Here is a 17,600-nt window from a genome sequence, read left to right as displayed (position 1 = left end):
TTTATTTAACTTCATTGAAACAAGTATAACAAAAATAAACGGTAACGATCCAAACAATTTCAAAATGTATAACAATCAATAATCATATAACACATCTCACAATAAGTAACAAAGAAATAAGCTGTAACAACCCATCCAAACCCAAACGATCGCAAAATTCAAATAAATCGTTGCACATTTACCCAAATATTAATTCAAAAATCATAAATAAATAAATCGCGATACATAAATTAAATTTTAACGAAATTTACGAATCAACTGTACTGGAAAAAGCATAGTCATTGTATCGAAAAAAGAACGATCGCAAAATTCATTCAAAATTTTCAACAAATTCCCATAAATATTAATTTTCAAAAAATGATTAACTGCGATAAATAATTCGCAAATATTAGAAATTGTACATACCCAAAAAAAGAACTAATATAATTACTCGAACTTATTGTTGTTCTTCGATATCATATTTCACCGGCAAATAATGCTTAAAAATTGTATCCACCTCGTTGAACCATATTTTAAAGCTGAAATGAGGATTCTCATCTTCATCGAGCAATGCTTCATGATCGTCTCTTGCTTTGACTGATGAGTAATTTTGCATACAAGATGGAACACGACACACGTATCTCCATTCCATTCCTTTCTCCATAGTTGTAAAATAATCTCCGATCTTCAGGTCTGGTTTCTTTACTTTATTATCTCCTTTGGTAACGTCTTCGAGATATTCTGTTGAAATAATCAACGTAATAATTTAATTATGCAATTTGATAGGTAATACGAAATTTCAGCATTAGGTAGGTACATAGATTCAGTCTAGATTGGTACCTGTAACTTTATCGTAATCTGCAACCAGAACCAGCTGCTTGGGTTTGCGTTTCTTTTCATTCCAAATGAAAGGTTGAGGAGGCAGTTTTGCCAAATAAACTTTATCGTTATACTCGAAACATCTTATAAGGGATTTTTTTTCTTCAAACTCCCCTGAAATGTATTTAAGCTTGATTTTTACGTCGTGTTCAGATGTCCAAACAGGCAGGTTTTTAATATTCGTCAGTTCCTCTTCTGGCCATTTCCACGTCTTCAGTAGCTCTTTGCCTGTACAAAAACACATAAAATTGTACAAATGCTATCGTACGTAGATAGAAAGATTGAAGAAATGTTCGCAAGTACGTACATTTTTCCTCGTATAAGGCCTCGAAGTCAATGGCTGGTGTCGATTCTATTATTTTCATTAATCGTTCCCGTTCTGCGGATTCAATTTTGAGTATTTTTTGTACAGAACTCTGACGTATTTGTTCGAGCTCCAGTAAACCTTCGTCTAATATTTTCATTAAACGCCTCGATTCGTCCGGTCCGGCCGCTTGCCTGAAATATTCATCGTGATTACGTCCATTTGCATCAAATACCTACAGTAAACAGGTCCCTACCTATCTACAAAGAAAGCACTGAAAAACTTACATTCGTGGAATAGTATCATTGATGAATTTGGCGGACGATTCATTACATATGACGTTCAATTTAGTCATCTCTAAAACACTAATACGTCTTAGGTCTCGTAATGCTAACTTGGCTTTAGCTACATCATTATCATGGTGTGATTTCTGCACCTTTGCAGGAGATACGTTATCCTCGGAGTCTGAATCGTCAATACAACGCTTACGTTTCGAAGTCAGCATCACGATTAATTGATTGGTTCACTTTATTAGGTACTCGTATATTAATTATTAGTAAAGATTATATTTTCGTGTTGCGACGAACCGAGATAAAAAAAGATAACCGAACCAGTCTATCTAAAGAACTTCACGGTATACAAACTCACTGCAACACAATTCACTGCACTGAACCTTTCAATTTCTACACATAAACTTGCTTATCGGCTGTTTTATCATCGCTAGTCGTTTCTTGCACAGTTGAATTTATCTGCAGGTTCTTTTTCCACGATTGAGATTGAGTGTGCTGTAGTTTCATGGTACCTAGATGAGAGATGATCTGAACAAGGTGGCTCATACCGAAAGTTCACCTGAAAAATAATTCAATAAAGATATTTCTCGACCAACTTTTGTACGAAATAAGTAAGCAGGTACTTATCTCAAAATCTGAACTTTCTTGATGGGAGGGGGGATTAAATGAATAGATACATTCTTCAAATTGAAAATTTTGTCGATTTTTAAAAATAGAACTGAATCAAATTTTTGAAAAATTTTAGTTTCTGAAGAAAATACTTGTCAATTTTTAGAGAAAATGTCAAATTTGTTAGAAATGGTAGGTAACTTTTGGGAAAATGACAATTTTTAGGAAAAAAGGCCAATTTTTGACAAATTTCACTTTTTGACAAGAATAGGTAGGTACCTATCTAACATGTAACTTTTAAGAAAATGACAGTTTTTGAAAAAATTGTGTCTATAGTTGAATCAGAATGTAAAAAAGCGACCGTTTTGAGGAAAGCAATTAGAAAAAAAATCTCAATTTGTGAAAAAAATCATTTTTTAAAAAATGACGTTTAAAATTTTTTAGAATTGAAAAATGTAAATTTTTGGGGAAAAAAAGTTTTTTTTTTAGTAAAAAAAATCAAATTTTAGAAAAACGTTATAACAACTTGAATTTGTTGGAAAAATGTAGATAGAGAGAACGTCAATTTCAATAAAAATGTTTATATTTAGAAACAATTTTGAAAAAAAATGCAGATTTTCAACAAAAAAAAAAACTATAATTTGATATAGGGCGGAACGGCCTCCCTACTAAAGGTGGTTCAGAGAAGAATTCCTCCCGTTGGGGAGAAGATTAGAAATATTCCTTAGGCGGGGAATATTTGCCAATACCTAGATAGCTCAGAAGGGCGTAGAATGACTATTCTGTCCTATACATCATTTAAAAAGAATACCTAATAAATAAGTCTCAGTCTGCTCTATTTACAAGGTATATTTACATTTTACACGCAAATTCATCAACATACGTAATATTCTCTAAGTTTTAGTAGAAAGTATGAAATGAATGAATTTAGTTTGAGATGATCTCGCCATGCGTGTGTTGGCGTAGATCATAAAAATCAAAATGACAATCTAACTAGAGATTTTACCCTAAACACCTGTGGAGAATAGGATATGCGAAGATAAGTAGTTTTGCTAGTATTTACACAAGAAAACAACATAAATATTAATCTTCATGGATTTACGACACCTTGCTCAAAATCCATGCGAAGGTAAAAATATTAAACTTAAATTAAATGAATAAGTATATCTCACCACTTACTACAAACTGTTCTCGTTTTCCATCTCTTTCGGGTGCCTAACCAATAACTAAGGCGTTCGATGGAACTTAACTAAAAGAGGTGCGCTTTAATTCTTTGCCTATCTTGGTGGTGCCTGGGTGCAGCCCAAGATATCAAAAAGGTATACTATTTACGCACGCAGGTTATTTACCATCTAACGAGATGGAGAAAACAAAAGAACTTTACCATGATTTCCTCAAATAAGGAGATCCCATGGAATAATTTTTATCAACGTCTCGAATACGAACCGACAACCGCGAAACATCGAAATAAGAAACAAGACATTTTTCAGAGTTTAGAGTAAGAACCGCGAAGTCTTACTTAACAGCGGTTCGGCTACATTACTCGAAGACAATACTCTGAATTCTCCACTATTTCGGCGAGAAGTTCGGTATTATAAAGAGACTTGAGATGGTCAAGTCTCCACCCTTATTAGTGGGGTACCAATAGCGTAATTGCTAAGTACACATAAATTTGAAGAATTTATGTGATTTTGTTAATTTATGCCCAAAAATCCTATCTCAGACTATAAATGTCACGAAGAATCCCTATCTCGACCTATAACTGTCAACGGCTCGCGAGCCCTTTCCTAGTGGCTCGCGAACCCTTTCTCTTCGAGAAGGGTGCCGCCTTGTATGCGCGAGTACGTAGTGTACTTAGCCTAGGTACTTCTTTTAAGATATTTATACACGTTACCTACATTACTATAAGGGATATGTTATGTCAGCACTACCTTCGGCAGTGGGGCCAATCTGCCCTCTGTCAAATTTTGGCGATACATATGTGATGCGATCTGGGATAGGGTACCCAAAGTCGGAAAATTTTTTTTCGTTTTTATTGTGTCATTTGAAAGCTTAAAATGTCAGCTTTTTTTTAAAAAAAAGATATTAAGTCTAGCCCTTTTTGCGGCTGAGCAATGAACAGTTGAAGTTTCTGCTTAAAAAAAGAAAATTTTGAGAAAATCAAAGTTTAAAGTTTTTCATTCAAAATTTCGAAAAAAAATTATTTTCTCGACTTCTACTGCACTAAATTGGCTGAAATTTTGATATGATACTTCAAAATTATAGACAATCAAATTTTAAAAATTGTATCAACATTTGTTGACTATTTGTTGAATCATGTTGAGGGAAACACATTTTTTGTACAGAAAATTTGAAAAAAAAACATTAAAATGCTTAAAAAATTAAAATTTTACAAAAACTCACGACTTTAAAAAGAAATCAGTGAAAAAAATTATAAAAAAATTTTTGCGCGGAGAAGGACTTGAACCCACGACCTCTGGCGTGATAGTCCGCTCTCCAGGCATCTAGCCACCATGGAAGATATGTAATATGCGTTTTCTAATGGTATACAACTAATTTTATTGTGAATTTGACATAACTAACAGGAAAGAACAGAAGAACATCGATTGGGTAGTAGCAAGCGGAATGGTAGTGGAAGCGCAAGCGGGGGGAAACAACACGCCGACTTTGGGTACCTTTTCTTTTTTAACTTCGTTTGGGTATTTAATAGGGAAAAATATTTCTTTCAGAGGTAATTTTTATGCTAGATGATAGCCAACGGTGTCTAGAACAAGTTTTCAGTGTAACCTGAAAATTGACATTTCTCAATATCTCAACTGTTTTTTGCTGTAGCACGAAATTTACTTTTCCGACTTTGGGTACCCTATCCCAGATCGCATCACATATTACAATATTTACCCAGGTAAGAAAAATTACACCATTTGAATTTTTCAGAAAAAAGTGCCAATTTTTGGAAAAGACTTTTTTTTTTGAATAAAAAAAGCCACCTTTGAAAAAAATTGTTCATTTTAGTGCGAAACGTTTTTCTGGAAAAATGATAATTTCCAAAATTCTTGAGGGAAAGTTGGGAAAAAATCCCAAAAAGAGCTTGTTTTTTTAAACAAAGGAGCTTTGCAAAAAGAGTGTTGCTTTCTCAAAAAATATTGCGAAGAAGTGTTGGTATTTTCCTCAATGCCCTAATTTCCAAAAAGGTCATGCTTTTTGCTAAAACTGTGAAATTTTGATTTTTGATGAAAATCTCGTTTTGTTGCAACATTAGATACTAAAAAAAATCCACTTTTTTTCCAAAAGTTACTCAAATGCCTCGATTTTTTTTTTGCAAAACTTTACCAAAACATCTTGTTTTGTTTTTACCAACAAGTTGCAAAAAAGTTTCGCTTACTCAACAAAAAAATTACCTACAAAACGATATTTTTTTTGCAATAATTTCCAAAAGGTCCTATTTTTTAATACAAAAATGTAAACGAGGCCAAAATTTTTGTCAAGAAAATGTTGGCTCATTTGGCAAAAAATACCAAAGAGTTTGAATTTAAATTGGGAAAAAGGGTGGCATTTAAAAAAAAAAAAAATTGCAAAAAAGCGTAGCTTTTTGTCAAAAGTTGACAAGAAATTTCGACCGTTTTTCAGAAAAATGACTAATAAAACTCCACGTTTATCCAAAAGTAACTCTAAAGCATCGATTCTTGCCAAAAACTAGCAGAAAAAGTTGTTTTCTGACTGAAAAAGTTTCGCTTTCTCGACAAAAATCTCAAAAAAATATTTTTGGGCACATTTTTGAAAATTTGCCTTTTTTTCTGCTTATGATTTCGAATAGGCCTATTTACCTTAAGTCATGTTTGCAATTTGAAAATACCGAAGAAGGAGTGTGGAAAGGGAGAGAGTTTCTATTCCATATTAGACGAATTTTTACTGTTTTTAAAACATCCGGTGGATAAGTAAAATACACTCTGTCTCAAATGGGCTTCATCAGTGAGGTCAAAATTATTTTGAGCTTTGCATGAGCTGTTCCAGAACTGCCATCAAATACTTTTCCTAACTGAGGAGCGAAAACACCACCTGCCCACTTTTTTTTGCCGTCATTTGAAACGTTAGTTTCTTTCTGTGAATTGTTTTGAAAATTTTATTCGTGAAAATTCCACCAATAAATTTATGATTATAGGTACTCGTAAAATATTGATAATCGAAGCTAAATTCAGCATTCCAACATGACAAAATAATATAACAACGTGGTGGGATTTGGCGCTCTGTGCAATCAAATAATTCACCATAATAGGTATATTTTACATTTTACACCATTCACATTGGAAAATCAAACAACAGCTTTACCAGATGTTAAAATAAAAAGCCATTGTCACAAACGTCGTTTTTCAATTAAAAAAAAAATTACTGTAATATGTACCTATGCTAGAAAAACAATTTTTTAAATGAAATAAAAAGGATTGACTGAAAATATTATTACAGTAAAAGGCATAACCCCCACTTCGTCAGGGTGATCATTCCTAGCAAATTTCTGTTAAATCCAAATTTGATTTTCTCACACACGTTCAAGATGACGGTGAAAGTAATCAGCGTATTTTTCATGTTTTTGTTCCTTTTTGTATGCGTATCGTCACTGGAGTACTTTGATATTTATGATGACGATTATGCCAAGGGTATGAAAGGGTAAGTTGGTCTCAGTATATATCTACCTACTATTTTCTGTTTTTTCATTTCTCAAAATACAAATTTTCAAGAGATTTCGCTCTCACTTGAGCCTGCATCTCTTGACTTTTTTAAAAATAAACATTAAAAAATATTTCAAATTCTACAATGTTAAAAGTCAAAAAATAAACTTTTTGCATAAAAAAATATCGTTTTTGGTTCTCTCAAAATAAAATTTTCAACAACTTTTGCCCTTGCTTCGCTGGGGCCAATTTGTTTCTTGTGTTAAAATTTAAAAAAAATCACATTTGAGCCTCCAGAAATCCAAAACAGAAAATGAAAAAGTTTTGTAAGTCATGTGAACAAATCAATCCGCGAAATTGATATTTTCCCCCTACTTCAGTTGGCAAATTTTCAGTGGAACCACCTTCTCCCTCTTCCTCTTAAAAACCCACCATATAATTTCCCCCCTGGCCCATATTGGCTCATTTGGCTCTCGACCACAGTGCTCAGCATGTTGAAATTTGTGACCTCTCTGATCTTGATAATTTATTGAGCGTGAGAGCAAAATGGCATGGCAAAACAGGTGCATTTTGTGTACACATCACGCAAAAAATAAATGAAAAATTTATGTAATCAACCAGTTTGATTTTTTTTCAGGTACTTACGATGTTACAGCTTGCTGCGGAAATCTACAAGCTATGAAAGACATGTGCGATCATATTGGTAAGCTGAGTGGACACACAGATGGAACTAAACCTTACCAAGCAGGTTATCCAAAATGCCATACGTCAAGTCTTCAGATAAAAAAAAAGAGATGGCACAGGAGCACTTTTGAAGAAATTTAAATACCTCAACTGCGCGTGGTCTTTCTTAAGCCCTGGCTGTGGCTATTACTATGCGCAGAGCATAACAAAAAATTATTGGATGAATGTCGATTGCAACCCTGCCAGTTGTCTGCCTGTCATGGAACAAGCATATTAGGAAGTTCCGATCATTCTGCTCGCTTAGGTGGGCATATGTAGCACTTTTGTTAACCGAGAAATTCTTCACGCGAAACTCTTCACCTTGGAAAACACTTCCTGTGTGAAAATTATTTTCTACCAAGACTTCAACAAAAAAAAAAAAATATGTGATCTGTTTTATCTGAACAACCAAATTCCCCAATTAGTTCAGATAATCTGAAGCCTGCTGTACTTCCACAATATCAACGTCGTTTTCTAAATTTGGTAAATCTACAAAAATTTGGTCGAGGTTGGTGTTGATGTACCTATTTGAGGACAATCAACTTTTACATAGACATTATCATCAACAACTGCTACTGTAACTATGGAAAAATTAATAATTTTATCAGTGCCATACAAAATTTATTTTCTTCTTCAAACGAGATCATATTTATTTTTTAAATGTTCAAGCACTGAACTTTTAAACAAAACAGAAATTTTGATTCTGAAAAATTGGCTGACATAGTTGTACATTGTACATACATAGATGTAAATTTCGAACATTAAATTAATACATCAACTTGTTGAGTTGGCATGTTGAGACACCTATCAGAAACAATACAGAAGATTCCTACTAAATACCTAAATAATATTGATCATTTTCCCGCCATTATTGTGAGGGAAAGAACGCCCGACGTAAATGTCGACATTGCCCGACGTAAAATGTCGACATTGCCCGACGTAAATGTCGACATCGCCCGACGTAAATGTCGACATCGCCCGACGTAAATGTCGACATCACCCGACGTAAATGTCGACATTGCCCGCTGTAAATGTCGACATTGACCGACCACCGATGTAAAAGTTGACATCAACTGACATAATTTTCAACATTGGCCGATGTAAATGTCGACATTTGCTGATGTAAATATCGACATCGACCAACGTAAATGTTGACATCAACCAATGTAACCTTATTTGCGTAGTGTCAGAAAAATACCAGTTTTTTGCCATTTGTTCACTTTTTCTCAGTTTTGGACATCTTGTCAGGTCTCTTCACTCATTGGCTGGAATTTTTGCCATTGTGCTGCCATTGTGGCAATTCAACAGGCAAAATTCAAATGCTGTTTGCTCATTGGCTGAACTTTGCATTTCACTAGTTTTTTTGCCATTTGTTCACCTTTTGTTGTGGCAAAATGAATTGCCACTTACGTGAATCAGGTGGCATGCAACATTGACCGATGTAAATGTCAACATCGACCGATGTAAATGTCAACATCAACCGACGTAAATGTCGACATCCTCCAACATAAATTACGACATCTACTGGTGCAAACGTTCACATCGACTAGTGCAAATGTCGACATTAACCAGTACAAGTGTCATCATCGACCTACCTACGCAATTGTCAACATGAACTGGTGCAAATGTCAACATCAACCATTGTTATGGGGAAGTGTCTCAGCTCACAAAAGTCAATGTGTAGATCTGAAATAATATTGAGAGAATTCATAATGCAATTATTCAAATCAGTCCATGTTGTCAGCAAGATGGTATGCTGCTTCGATAGAATTTAAAAGGGAGTTAGTTTGAAAAATATTAGTAGTAGACTTGAATTTTCACCCATGCAAACTAATGATAATGCAAGAATTCAATAAAATGATTACCTACTTATAGATGACGTTTAATTTCACCCAAACAATGTTGCAAAAATTGGATAATGGTGAGATTGCATTGAATACCCTATAATGAGTCACAATAAGCACATTAGAAATCACAAAGTTGTGGGAGAGGACCTGGTGTTCCAGCAGACTTAATCTAAATACATTATGCCTCAGTATGTATGTACAAGAAATAGGTAGCTTTTGATTTGAATTTGAAAAATATAAACAAAATATTATGCAATCAGCAAAAATTTCCTGAAAACTACAACGTTGTGAATTTTGTAGCAATACCCAAGAAGAATAACTCATAAAAATTCTCTCATTATAAAACCATCGCTTTAATGAGTCGATATACTCAAACTGTTACTATCCTCCATCATTACTAATATCAGAATTGAGAAGAAATCACTAATTAGGTGAAAATCTTGGCAAAACACAGTAATATGGCTTTGCGTCAAAAAGAGGAACCAGGCATGCCATTACCTAGCTGAAAATGTGAAATTTCCTGTTATGATTTAGTGAAATTCCGCCCTTATTATCCTTAAGTCCAAGGATTATTTTTCGCAAATTTTCCACTTGTTTATGGGTAGGTCGGTGTAATTGTTCTTATTTTTCGCCAGCTATGACGAGTTCTTGCAAAATGACGACAGGATGGTATAACGTGACAGTTTTTTCCACACCTGTCGCAAATTCTTTGAAAAACATTCATATCTTCGTAGATTAGGTAGGTACCTGGGTAGATGAATTATCACACTTCAAACGAATCGACATTCCGTTTAAAAATATGTTGATAAATGTTGGAATTTCCGCAAAGAAATGGCAAATTGTAGTATGTGGAATTTTCTAGTGCCATGTACAAAATAATACAGCTCGAAGGTAGGATACAATTTTTCATACCTACATAATAGGTATAAATAGGTGCCTACTTGATAATCTTGGTATTAAATTAAATGACTCGTTCTAAAGTGACATTAAACATTTGTTCGAAAAGTAAAGTAGCGTGTGGATTATTATTGTGTATGTGTTTAGCATGTTTTGTTATCTATTTTTTGTGTTTATTACCTTCGAAAGAAAGTAAGCATTCTGCATACTTAGGTAAGTTAGTTAACTCAATTATTTCTTCAGTTTGTTAGGTACTCATAGGTATAAAGAGGTGAATAGGTACTGGAAAACCTCTCAAAGTTTCCAGCTTCAGCAAAATTAAATCGAATTTTCTAATTTGATATTTTTTCTGCTGCTTTTAAGCAATTTGACAAATTCGGTGCTTCTTATCGAATAGTCCGGTTTTTTAAACTAAAAATGTGAATGTAAAATTGTGACTTCTATTTAGATGCATCGAAACTTGAAGTGACCAATGAAAATCCACCTCCAAATCACACTTTATGTGTTCTGGTGCCATTTCGAGATGTGTTCGAAGAATTACTTGAATTTGTGCCTCATATGAGTACATTTTTACACCGTCAGTCGATTAATTTTCATATCGCGGTAATCAATCATGTGAGTAAATCTATTTTATATTCCATTTTGATAATATATGTGGAGCTCAGTCATAGAAGGTGAAGGTGGGTCACATATTCTCCCATCTTGGCTTTCTGGAAAAGGCTACTTACAGTCCTGATTATTATTTCAGAATTTTTTCTTCCGCAATTTAATGGTTCCTAGTTAAAATCTTAAGTAGGTACCTAACCTTTTTAAAATAATTTTTAAATAGGTATTAACTAATTTATTGCGTTGAATTGTTGTTAAAAAGGTACCAGATGGAAATCGTTTCAATAAAGGCTCCGCATATAACGCCGGATTTAAAATCATTTCGAAAGAGTATGCAGATTGTGATTATATAGCTTTACACGATATCGATTTACTGCCTCTGAATCATGATCTCTCATATGGATACCCAGGACATGATGTTTTTCATGTGGCAAATCCTGATTATCATCCTCTAGGAGAATATTACATGCGTGATCTTTATATCGGTGGAATCGCAATCATATCAAAGTAGGTAAATCTACCTATATAATTGTGGAAAATTCAACACTTTACCTATTAAATATATTTTGTTAATTTTAAATATGTTTTCTTCGAATGTTTCATATTCATCAGTCAACAATTTATTCGAGTCAATGGGTTTGGAAATAATTTTTGGGGCTGGGGTTTCGAAGATCAGAATTTTTCCCTTCGTTTGAAAAAGAACTCCATTCGAGTGAATCGTCCCACTGATCTTAGCACAGATCGAAATAATACATTTAAGTATGTACTTATCTGAAATTCGGGATCTAGATATAACTCTTGTGGTATATTTTATAAAAAAATCAGCTTTAAATTCTTCATTTTTTTTACTCTTTAGTAGATCTTTATCATCAAGTTGGCTTTCTGTTTTTTTTTTCACAACAGATCAAATTACGTATTTAGGTATTTATTTATCTGTTCCAGACATATCCACAGAACACATCGAAAAAGAGATCTTTCAGGGTGTCTCAATCAACTGATTTCTGCAAATGGTGTTTCTGATTATGTATCCGGAATACACGATGTGAATTATGAGATCATTTCAAGAGACTCGTTGATTATCAACGGATTCCCATCATCTTTGTTCAACGTTAACATTCCTTGTAATTATACTGCAACTCCTTGGTGTAAACCTTATTGTTTGGGAGGTATTGATATGCAACAGAGTGGAAAATAAACATAAATGTAAGCAGGTATCCTATACTAGTGTTTCAATTATGAGAAACCAATGACCAATATTACGTACAAAGACAACAAAGCTGAAATTTTTTTTTACTGATTTTTCGGTTCTTATGTTCACTTTTTTTTCACTTGTTTGTTTTATTTTCAGTTTTTGATCTAATTATTTTCATTTTTCATTTTTTGATTTTCTTTCCAGTTTTTAATTTTAATTTTTTTTTCTTCTATTTTCAGCTTTTGACTTCATTTTCAAAACTCTCATTTGATTTTCTGTTTGCATTGATTTTCCAATGTTTTTAGCTTATTGAGGGAGAATTCCACCTTATTTGCTTTTACTCTCAGGGCTCATATTTTCATTAGAGTCAAAAAATTGAGACGAAACCTAAAATTCTGGAAATGAAATCAAAAATTGAAAACATTTCGAATTTGTTACGAAATTTTAATCCATTTTGGTACATCACATGAGAGTTTTTTTCAAAAATCCCGAAAATCATGTCCCAGTTTAACGCCCAGTGTTCATAAAAAATACTTGAAAAACATGGGCTTTTAAAATATTAATGCTCGCAAAATATTTTCTTCAAAATCTTCCAATCTTTTGCGAAATTAATTTCACGCATTTTGGTAAATTGCAGGATATATTTCATCAAGAATCTCGAAAACCATGATCCAATTTCGGGCTTGAAGTTCTTCAAAAAATGTTTTAAAAATATTCTCGTCGAAACATTCGAATTTCCTGTAGAATTTCAACTCATTTCGATAAATCGAATAATGCTATTTTTCAAACATTTCCCATTTTAATCCAATTTTGGGCTTGAAATTCTTCGAAACGTCGAAATATTTGATTTGCAGATTAATATTTATTGAGCTCAGAGTTCTCTAAAAGAGCTCGAAAAAAATCTCTGTCGAAATATTTGAACCCATTTTGAAAGGTCCCTGACACCTTTTTCGAAAATGAAAAATCCCGAGAGTACCATGACCCACTTTTGAGCTCAAAATCATTGAAAACTACTCAAAGTGAAATTTTTGTTGAAATATTCGAATCTTTCGTGAAATTTTAACTCATTTTTTTGAAAATCTGAAAGGCATAACTTGATTTTTGGCAACATTTCCATTTCATGAACATTAAAACGACCTATCTATAGGTACTCATGAAAAAACGAAAACAACAGCTCTGGGTATCGATGACGACCTTATGAAAAATTCTGAAAGTCAAAACTAAATCTAGCTTTCCAATGCGCTAATGATGGAGAAAAATTATTACCGAGTGTAGGTAGCGAACAAAAACACGAAGAATTATAATCATCTGTGCCCTGTGTAATCAAATAATTCACCACGCATTTTACATTTTATACCATTAGGCAACTTACGTAAATTGAACGACTGCTTTATCAGGTGTTGAAATAAATTATCATTGCCACACATATAAAAAAGCAGTCGTTTTAGCAAATATTTAATGAGAAGTCAATATCTACCCACTCACAAAACAGCAAAACAATTGCTCTAGTTATCGACGGCGACCTTATGAAAAATTCTGAAAGTCAAAACTAAATCTGGCTTTTAAATGCGCTAATGATGGAGGCAAATTATTATCAAGTATAGCGAGCAAAAACACGAAGAATTATAATCATCTGTGCTCTGTGTAATCAAATAATTCACTAAGCACTTTACATCTTATATGTACCATTAGGGAACTTAAATTGAACGACTGCTTTATCAAATGTTAAAATAAATTGTTATTGCTGAACACTATGGTTTCAATTTTTCAAAAAATTGACTATAATGTCCTCGTCGTACGCTTGAAAAACAATTTTCTAATGAGATAAAACAGAGCTCAATTAAAACCGTTGTCGTAGTAAAAATCGTAACCTGCAAGGACAGTGAGATCAATCGCAGCTCATCTCGGTGAAACTCAAATTCGATTTTTTTCAAGCATTTAAAATGGTGGTAAAAATTATCGCTTTATGTTTGATGTTTTCGTGCCTTTTTCTGGATGTGAAGGCGGAGAAGGCTTACATTGATATAACTGAAGATGCATTTAATAATATGAAAGGGTAAGATAGCCACACTACTTAATAATTTCTCAATTTGATATTGTACCAAAACAATTTCTGAATTTCACAAAATCACAATGAATATTGATACATATACATTCCACTAATCCCCATAGGTACCTACATACCCAATATTAAATAGTAAAATATTTCTTCAACCTCTCATCTTTTGTTTTTTTTTTTTTTTCAGAAAAGATATTGCAGCAGTTTGTAAAGATAAAGCATCTATGGAAGACGTATGCTGTCATCTTAGGAAATTGAGAAACCTCGCAGCAGACGGTGTACCTTTTGCAAATGGTTATCCAAAATGTCACGAATCGAGTATGCAGGTACAAAAAAAAGATGGCACAGGAATAGTTTTGGAAAAGGTTAAATTCCTCATCTGCGCCTGGAGTCCATGTGCTGAATATTGGTACGGAAGGGGTAGATGTGCAAATTGTCTTATGAGTTTCGATTGTAACCCTGCCAGTTGCCTTCCATACCTCGAATTTGAGTATAAGTAGGGAGCTCGCTGCGAACCCTGGCTCGATGCGCTCAGGCTGCTTGCTTGGGTGGACGTGTTGAATAATTTATGGTTCTGAGGAAAATTCTTTGCACGAAACTTCACCTCGAAATTCTTCCCAGCGAGGGTTCTTCCAATGAAAGTATTTCCACGTGAAATTTTTTTCCAATTAAATTATTCCTGTACAATATAATTTGTGCTCATTTTTTTTTCTTTTAATGATTATTGATTGGGTTACTTACTATATATAACTACTCGTAACAATTTTACCGCTCAAAAGGTCAATATTTCGGAATTTTTTACACCTGTTCCGGATTAAGTTTTTAAAAATTTGAAAGGGAATTTTATCTGAGAGAAATTTCTCGAAAACTTTCCCTTTGGAAGAAGTTTCAGTGGAAAGAAATTTCGTAGGAAGCACTTCGCCCGAAAAATTTTCCTTGAATCGTATTAAGGTTAATAGTATGATAATTAATTAAGAATCTATTGTTTGCAAATATTTTTTCTTGTAACCAATAATATTTTAGTTTATTCTCGTCACTAGTTTACATAAATTCATTCTCTGACCTCTTATCGTAGGTACAATAATAAAATTGCATAATTTCCTACCGCATTTTGTTTGAATTCCGCATTATTCCAGAAGGATTAGGTACCGATTACTTCTGATACATATTTTAATGGTAGGCCTACCACATAGCTTATGTCAGACTTAAAAATATGGGGAAAATAGTAGGTTGGATACTAACTGCTAGGCTTTTAAGAACTTGAAAAAATTCTGATTATTTCTTGTAATCAAGTCGCTGTCGTCATGGTCACAGCTCCTTCTTACAGGAGATAGCATACATCTGATTCTATCTGTTTATATCAATTAGTTTCTAGCGTATTTGATAGTGCCTTTCAGGGTTTTGCAGGGAGAGATAGCTGGCAAGTTTGTTGTCAGCAGCTCTGATCGTCTTCTCCATCTTGTCAATTTCCTCATCGGCCGTATATTAGAGGTGCAAAGTTATCGATGTGAACTTCATATCAATATTTTCGATATGTTGAAGATTTTACACATTGATGTAAGGTAAAGTGGGGTAATTCCGATGGCAAAATTCAAAATTTTAGCAATTTCTCATTTTTTGGATTTCCTGTACATTTTGGGGCAAAAATGATGTAACAACTTTATTCCTGCGTCCTTCAGCTACACATTGACTATATTGAAGAGTGATTTGTGTGAAGGCTTCATACATATAATTGAAAAAACATTTTGGAAGGTTGAGTTATCAGAATTACCCTAAAAATGGGGTAATTCCGATACTGAGTTTTATAAGGAAAGGAATTCTCCCAGGGTAATTCCGAGCCAGTAATGTTGAAATATACCATCTATTGCATATTTAGGTTTTTATTTCATGTAAATTGAATCATTAGAACAAAAATTTAATTTTTTTTACAAATATGCATTTTTGAGGCATAATTTTTGAAAACTAGACCAACTAGAGAAAAATGCCCAGTTTTGAGGATTTTCTTTGATAATTTCGACCCCCTAAAACTATAATACATCAAAACAGAGAAAAAAACATTGCAGGACAATTTTGCTGGGGCTATCGGAATTACCCCGCAGCATGAAAAATGATCGACATGTTTAATAATGCAATGCCACCAAACAAATAATTATAAAAGCAAAATTAAAAGAGGTACTGACACTTTAACACGTATTCATCAAATATCAGCTTCTAAACAGAATTTTTCAACAAGTTTTTAACAATAAAAACGAGTTTCAAAAGTGCACTGTTTTTTGCGGCAAAGGATTTGGGCATTCAGATTTTGAACACTGCACAGACTTGACAAAACAGAGCAGATGAATTGATGATCGGAATGTTACATCGATGCACATCAATATCTTCTTAAATCAACATACAGTGGAAATCGCTTATAATGAGATCGGTTAGTACCTACGAGATTTCGGATACAACGAGCAAAATGCTCGGTCCCGAGCACAACGCCATTTAAACATGTACAAAATGGTACCTGTTAGAACGAGCTCATTTATAACGAGAAATTCGGATAGTACGAGCTGAAATTCTTAAAATTTGGTTCATTTTATTGTTTTTTCTTCCGCTTATAACGAGTGTTCATGCAGAAAACATTCATTAAATCCCAAATTTCAGCTTTATAACTTAATTTGATAAAATTTTGAAATTCAGACAGATTTTGTGGCATTTTTTTAAAGCACAGAACTTTTTGAAAAGCTGCTGAAGGCTCTAGAACTGCTCAATACGAGTTGAAACCGTTTACAATCGACTTGACAAGTCGAAAATAGTAATGAAATTGACAATTTTTTTTTGCTACATGTGTTACGAGTATCATTTATAACGAGAAGCTCTTTATACTCAGTTATTGCAAGATACTCGTTATAAATGTAATACCTTTTAGAACGAGAGACCGGATACAACGAGCAAAATGTCTGGTCCCTTCAATCTCGTTGTAAGCGATTTCCACTGTACATACATACATTGCTGTATATCAGTAGCTTTGCACCACTACTGTATATATATGGACAAATAATTCAACGCTGAAAAATTGCCTCAAGTTGACGGCTACATTTTGAATGCAAAATCCAGGAAACTTTGTGCGCATGCGCCAAATTCAATGTTTACAGTGTGCTGATTAATCAGGGTCCGACACTCATGGTGAGAGAGGTGGTTCAGCGTTGCAACATGGTTGACATCACTTGTAACACAACCCAACAACTTTGCCACTCATACAACAATGATGATGCTAATTTTGATGTGAATGTCGACCCATCCACGTCCGTCACTTTTGGATGCCCCTTGTCGATGTGAATTTCGACCCTGTGTCGAGCTAATTGTCGATGCAATTGTCGACTGATGTTGATCTGCATTTGTGTCAACAATTGGCTCAACACAGGGTCGAAATTCACATTGACATGGGGCATCCAAAAGTGACAGATGTGGATGGATCGACATTCACATTGAAATTCATGTTGACCTCCTGCTTTATAAAAATATGAAATTTGAGTTTAAAAATGTTTAATTTTTGCAAAGTCCACTTC

The 17,600-nt window shown here is 33.7% G+C and overlaps 2 protein-coding genes across 5 annotated transcripts; one reads left to right on the top strand and one right to left on the bottom strand.

The window, feature by feature from the left end:
- Positions 1–21: 21 nt before the first annotated feature.
- Positions 22–1,992, bottom strand: LOC135842400 (uncharacterized). Its single transcript, XM_065359847.1, has 4 exons — positions 1,450–1,992; positions 1,166–1,356; positions 820–1,086; positions 22–720 (listed from the first exon to the last, which is right to left on the bottom strand). Exons 1-4 carry the CDS (start codon positions 1,665–1,667, stop codon positions 437–439), a joined length of 960 nt encoding a protein of 319 aa, XP_065215919.1. The 5' UTR covers positions 1,668–1,992; the 3' UTR covers positions 22–436.
- Positions 1,993–10,108: 8,116 nt separating this feature from the next.
- Positions 10,109–15,158, top strand: LOC135844086 (xylosylprotein 4-beta-galactosyltransferase-like). 4 transcript variants are annotated; one of them, XR_010558445.1, is made up of 7 exons: positions 10,111–10,405; positions 10,641–10,807; positions 11,061–11,305; positions 11,411–11,557; positions 11,741–12,001; positions 12,230–14,046; positions 14,237–15,158. XR_010558445.1 is itself a non-coding variant. In XM_065362193.1 (6 exons), the coding sequence occupies exons 1-5, from the start codon at positions 10,261–10,263 to the stop codon at positions 11,991–11,993; spliced, it is 957 nt and encodes a 318-aa protein (XP_065218265.1). In that variant the 5' UTR covers positions 10,111–10,260; the 3' UTR covers positions 11,994–12,001; positions 14,237–15,158. The 4 variants fall into 4 exon arrangements, 1 of the variants encoding a protein (XP_065218265.1); XR_010558446.1 differs by having other exon boundaries at positions 10,109–10,384; positions 11,741–14,046; XR_010558444.1 differs by having other exon boundaries at positions 11,741–14,046.
- Positions 15,159–17,600: the final 2,442 nt, after the last annotated feature.

The sequence above is a fragment of the Planococcus citri genome, chromosome 4 (assembly GCF_950023065.1).
Source record: "Planococcus citri chromosome 4, ihPlaCitr1.1, whole genome shotgun sequence".
Taxonomy (NCBI): Eukaryota; Metazoa; Arthropoda; class Insecta; order Hemiptera; family Pseudococcidae; genus Planococcus; species Planococcus citri.
Note: the sequence above shows the minus strand (reverse complement) of the source record. Positions and strands in the feature narration are given on the sequence as shown.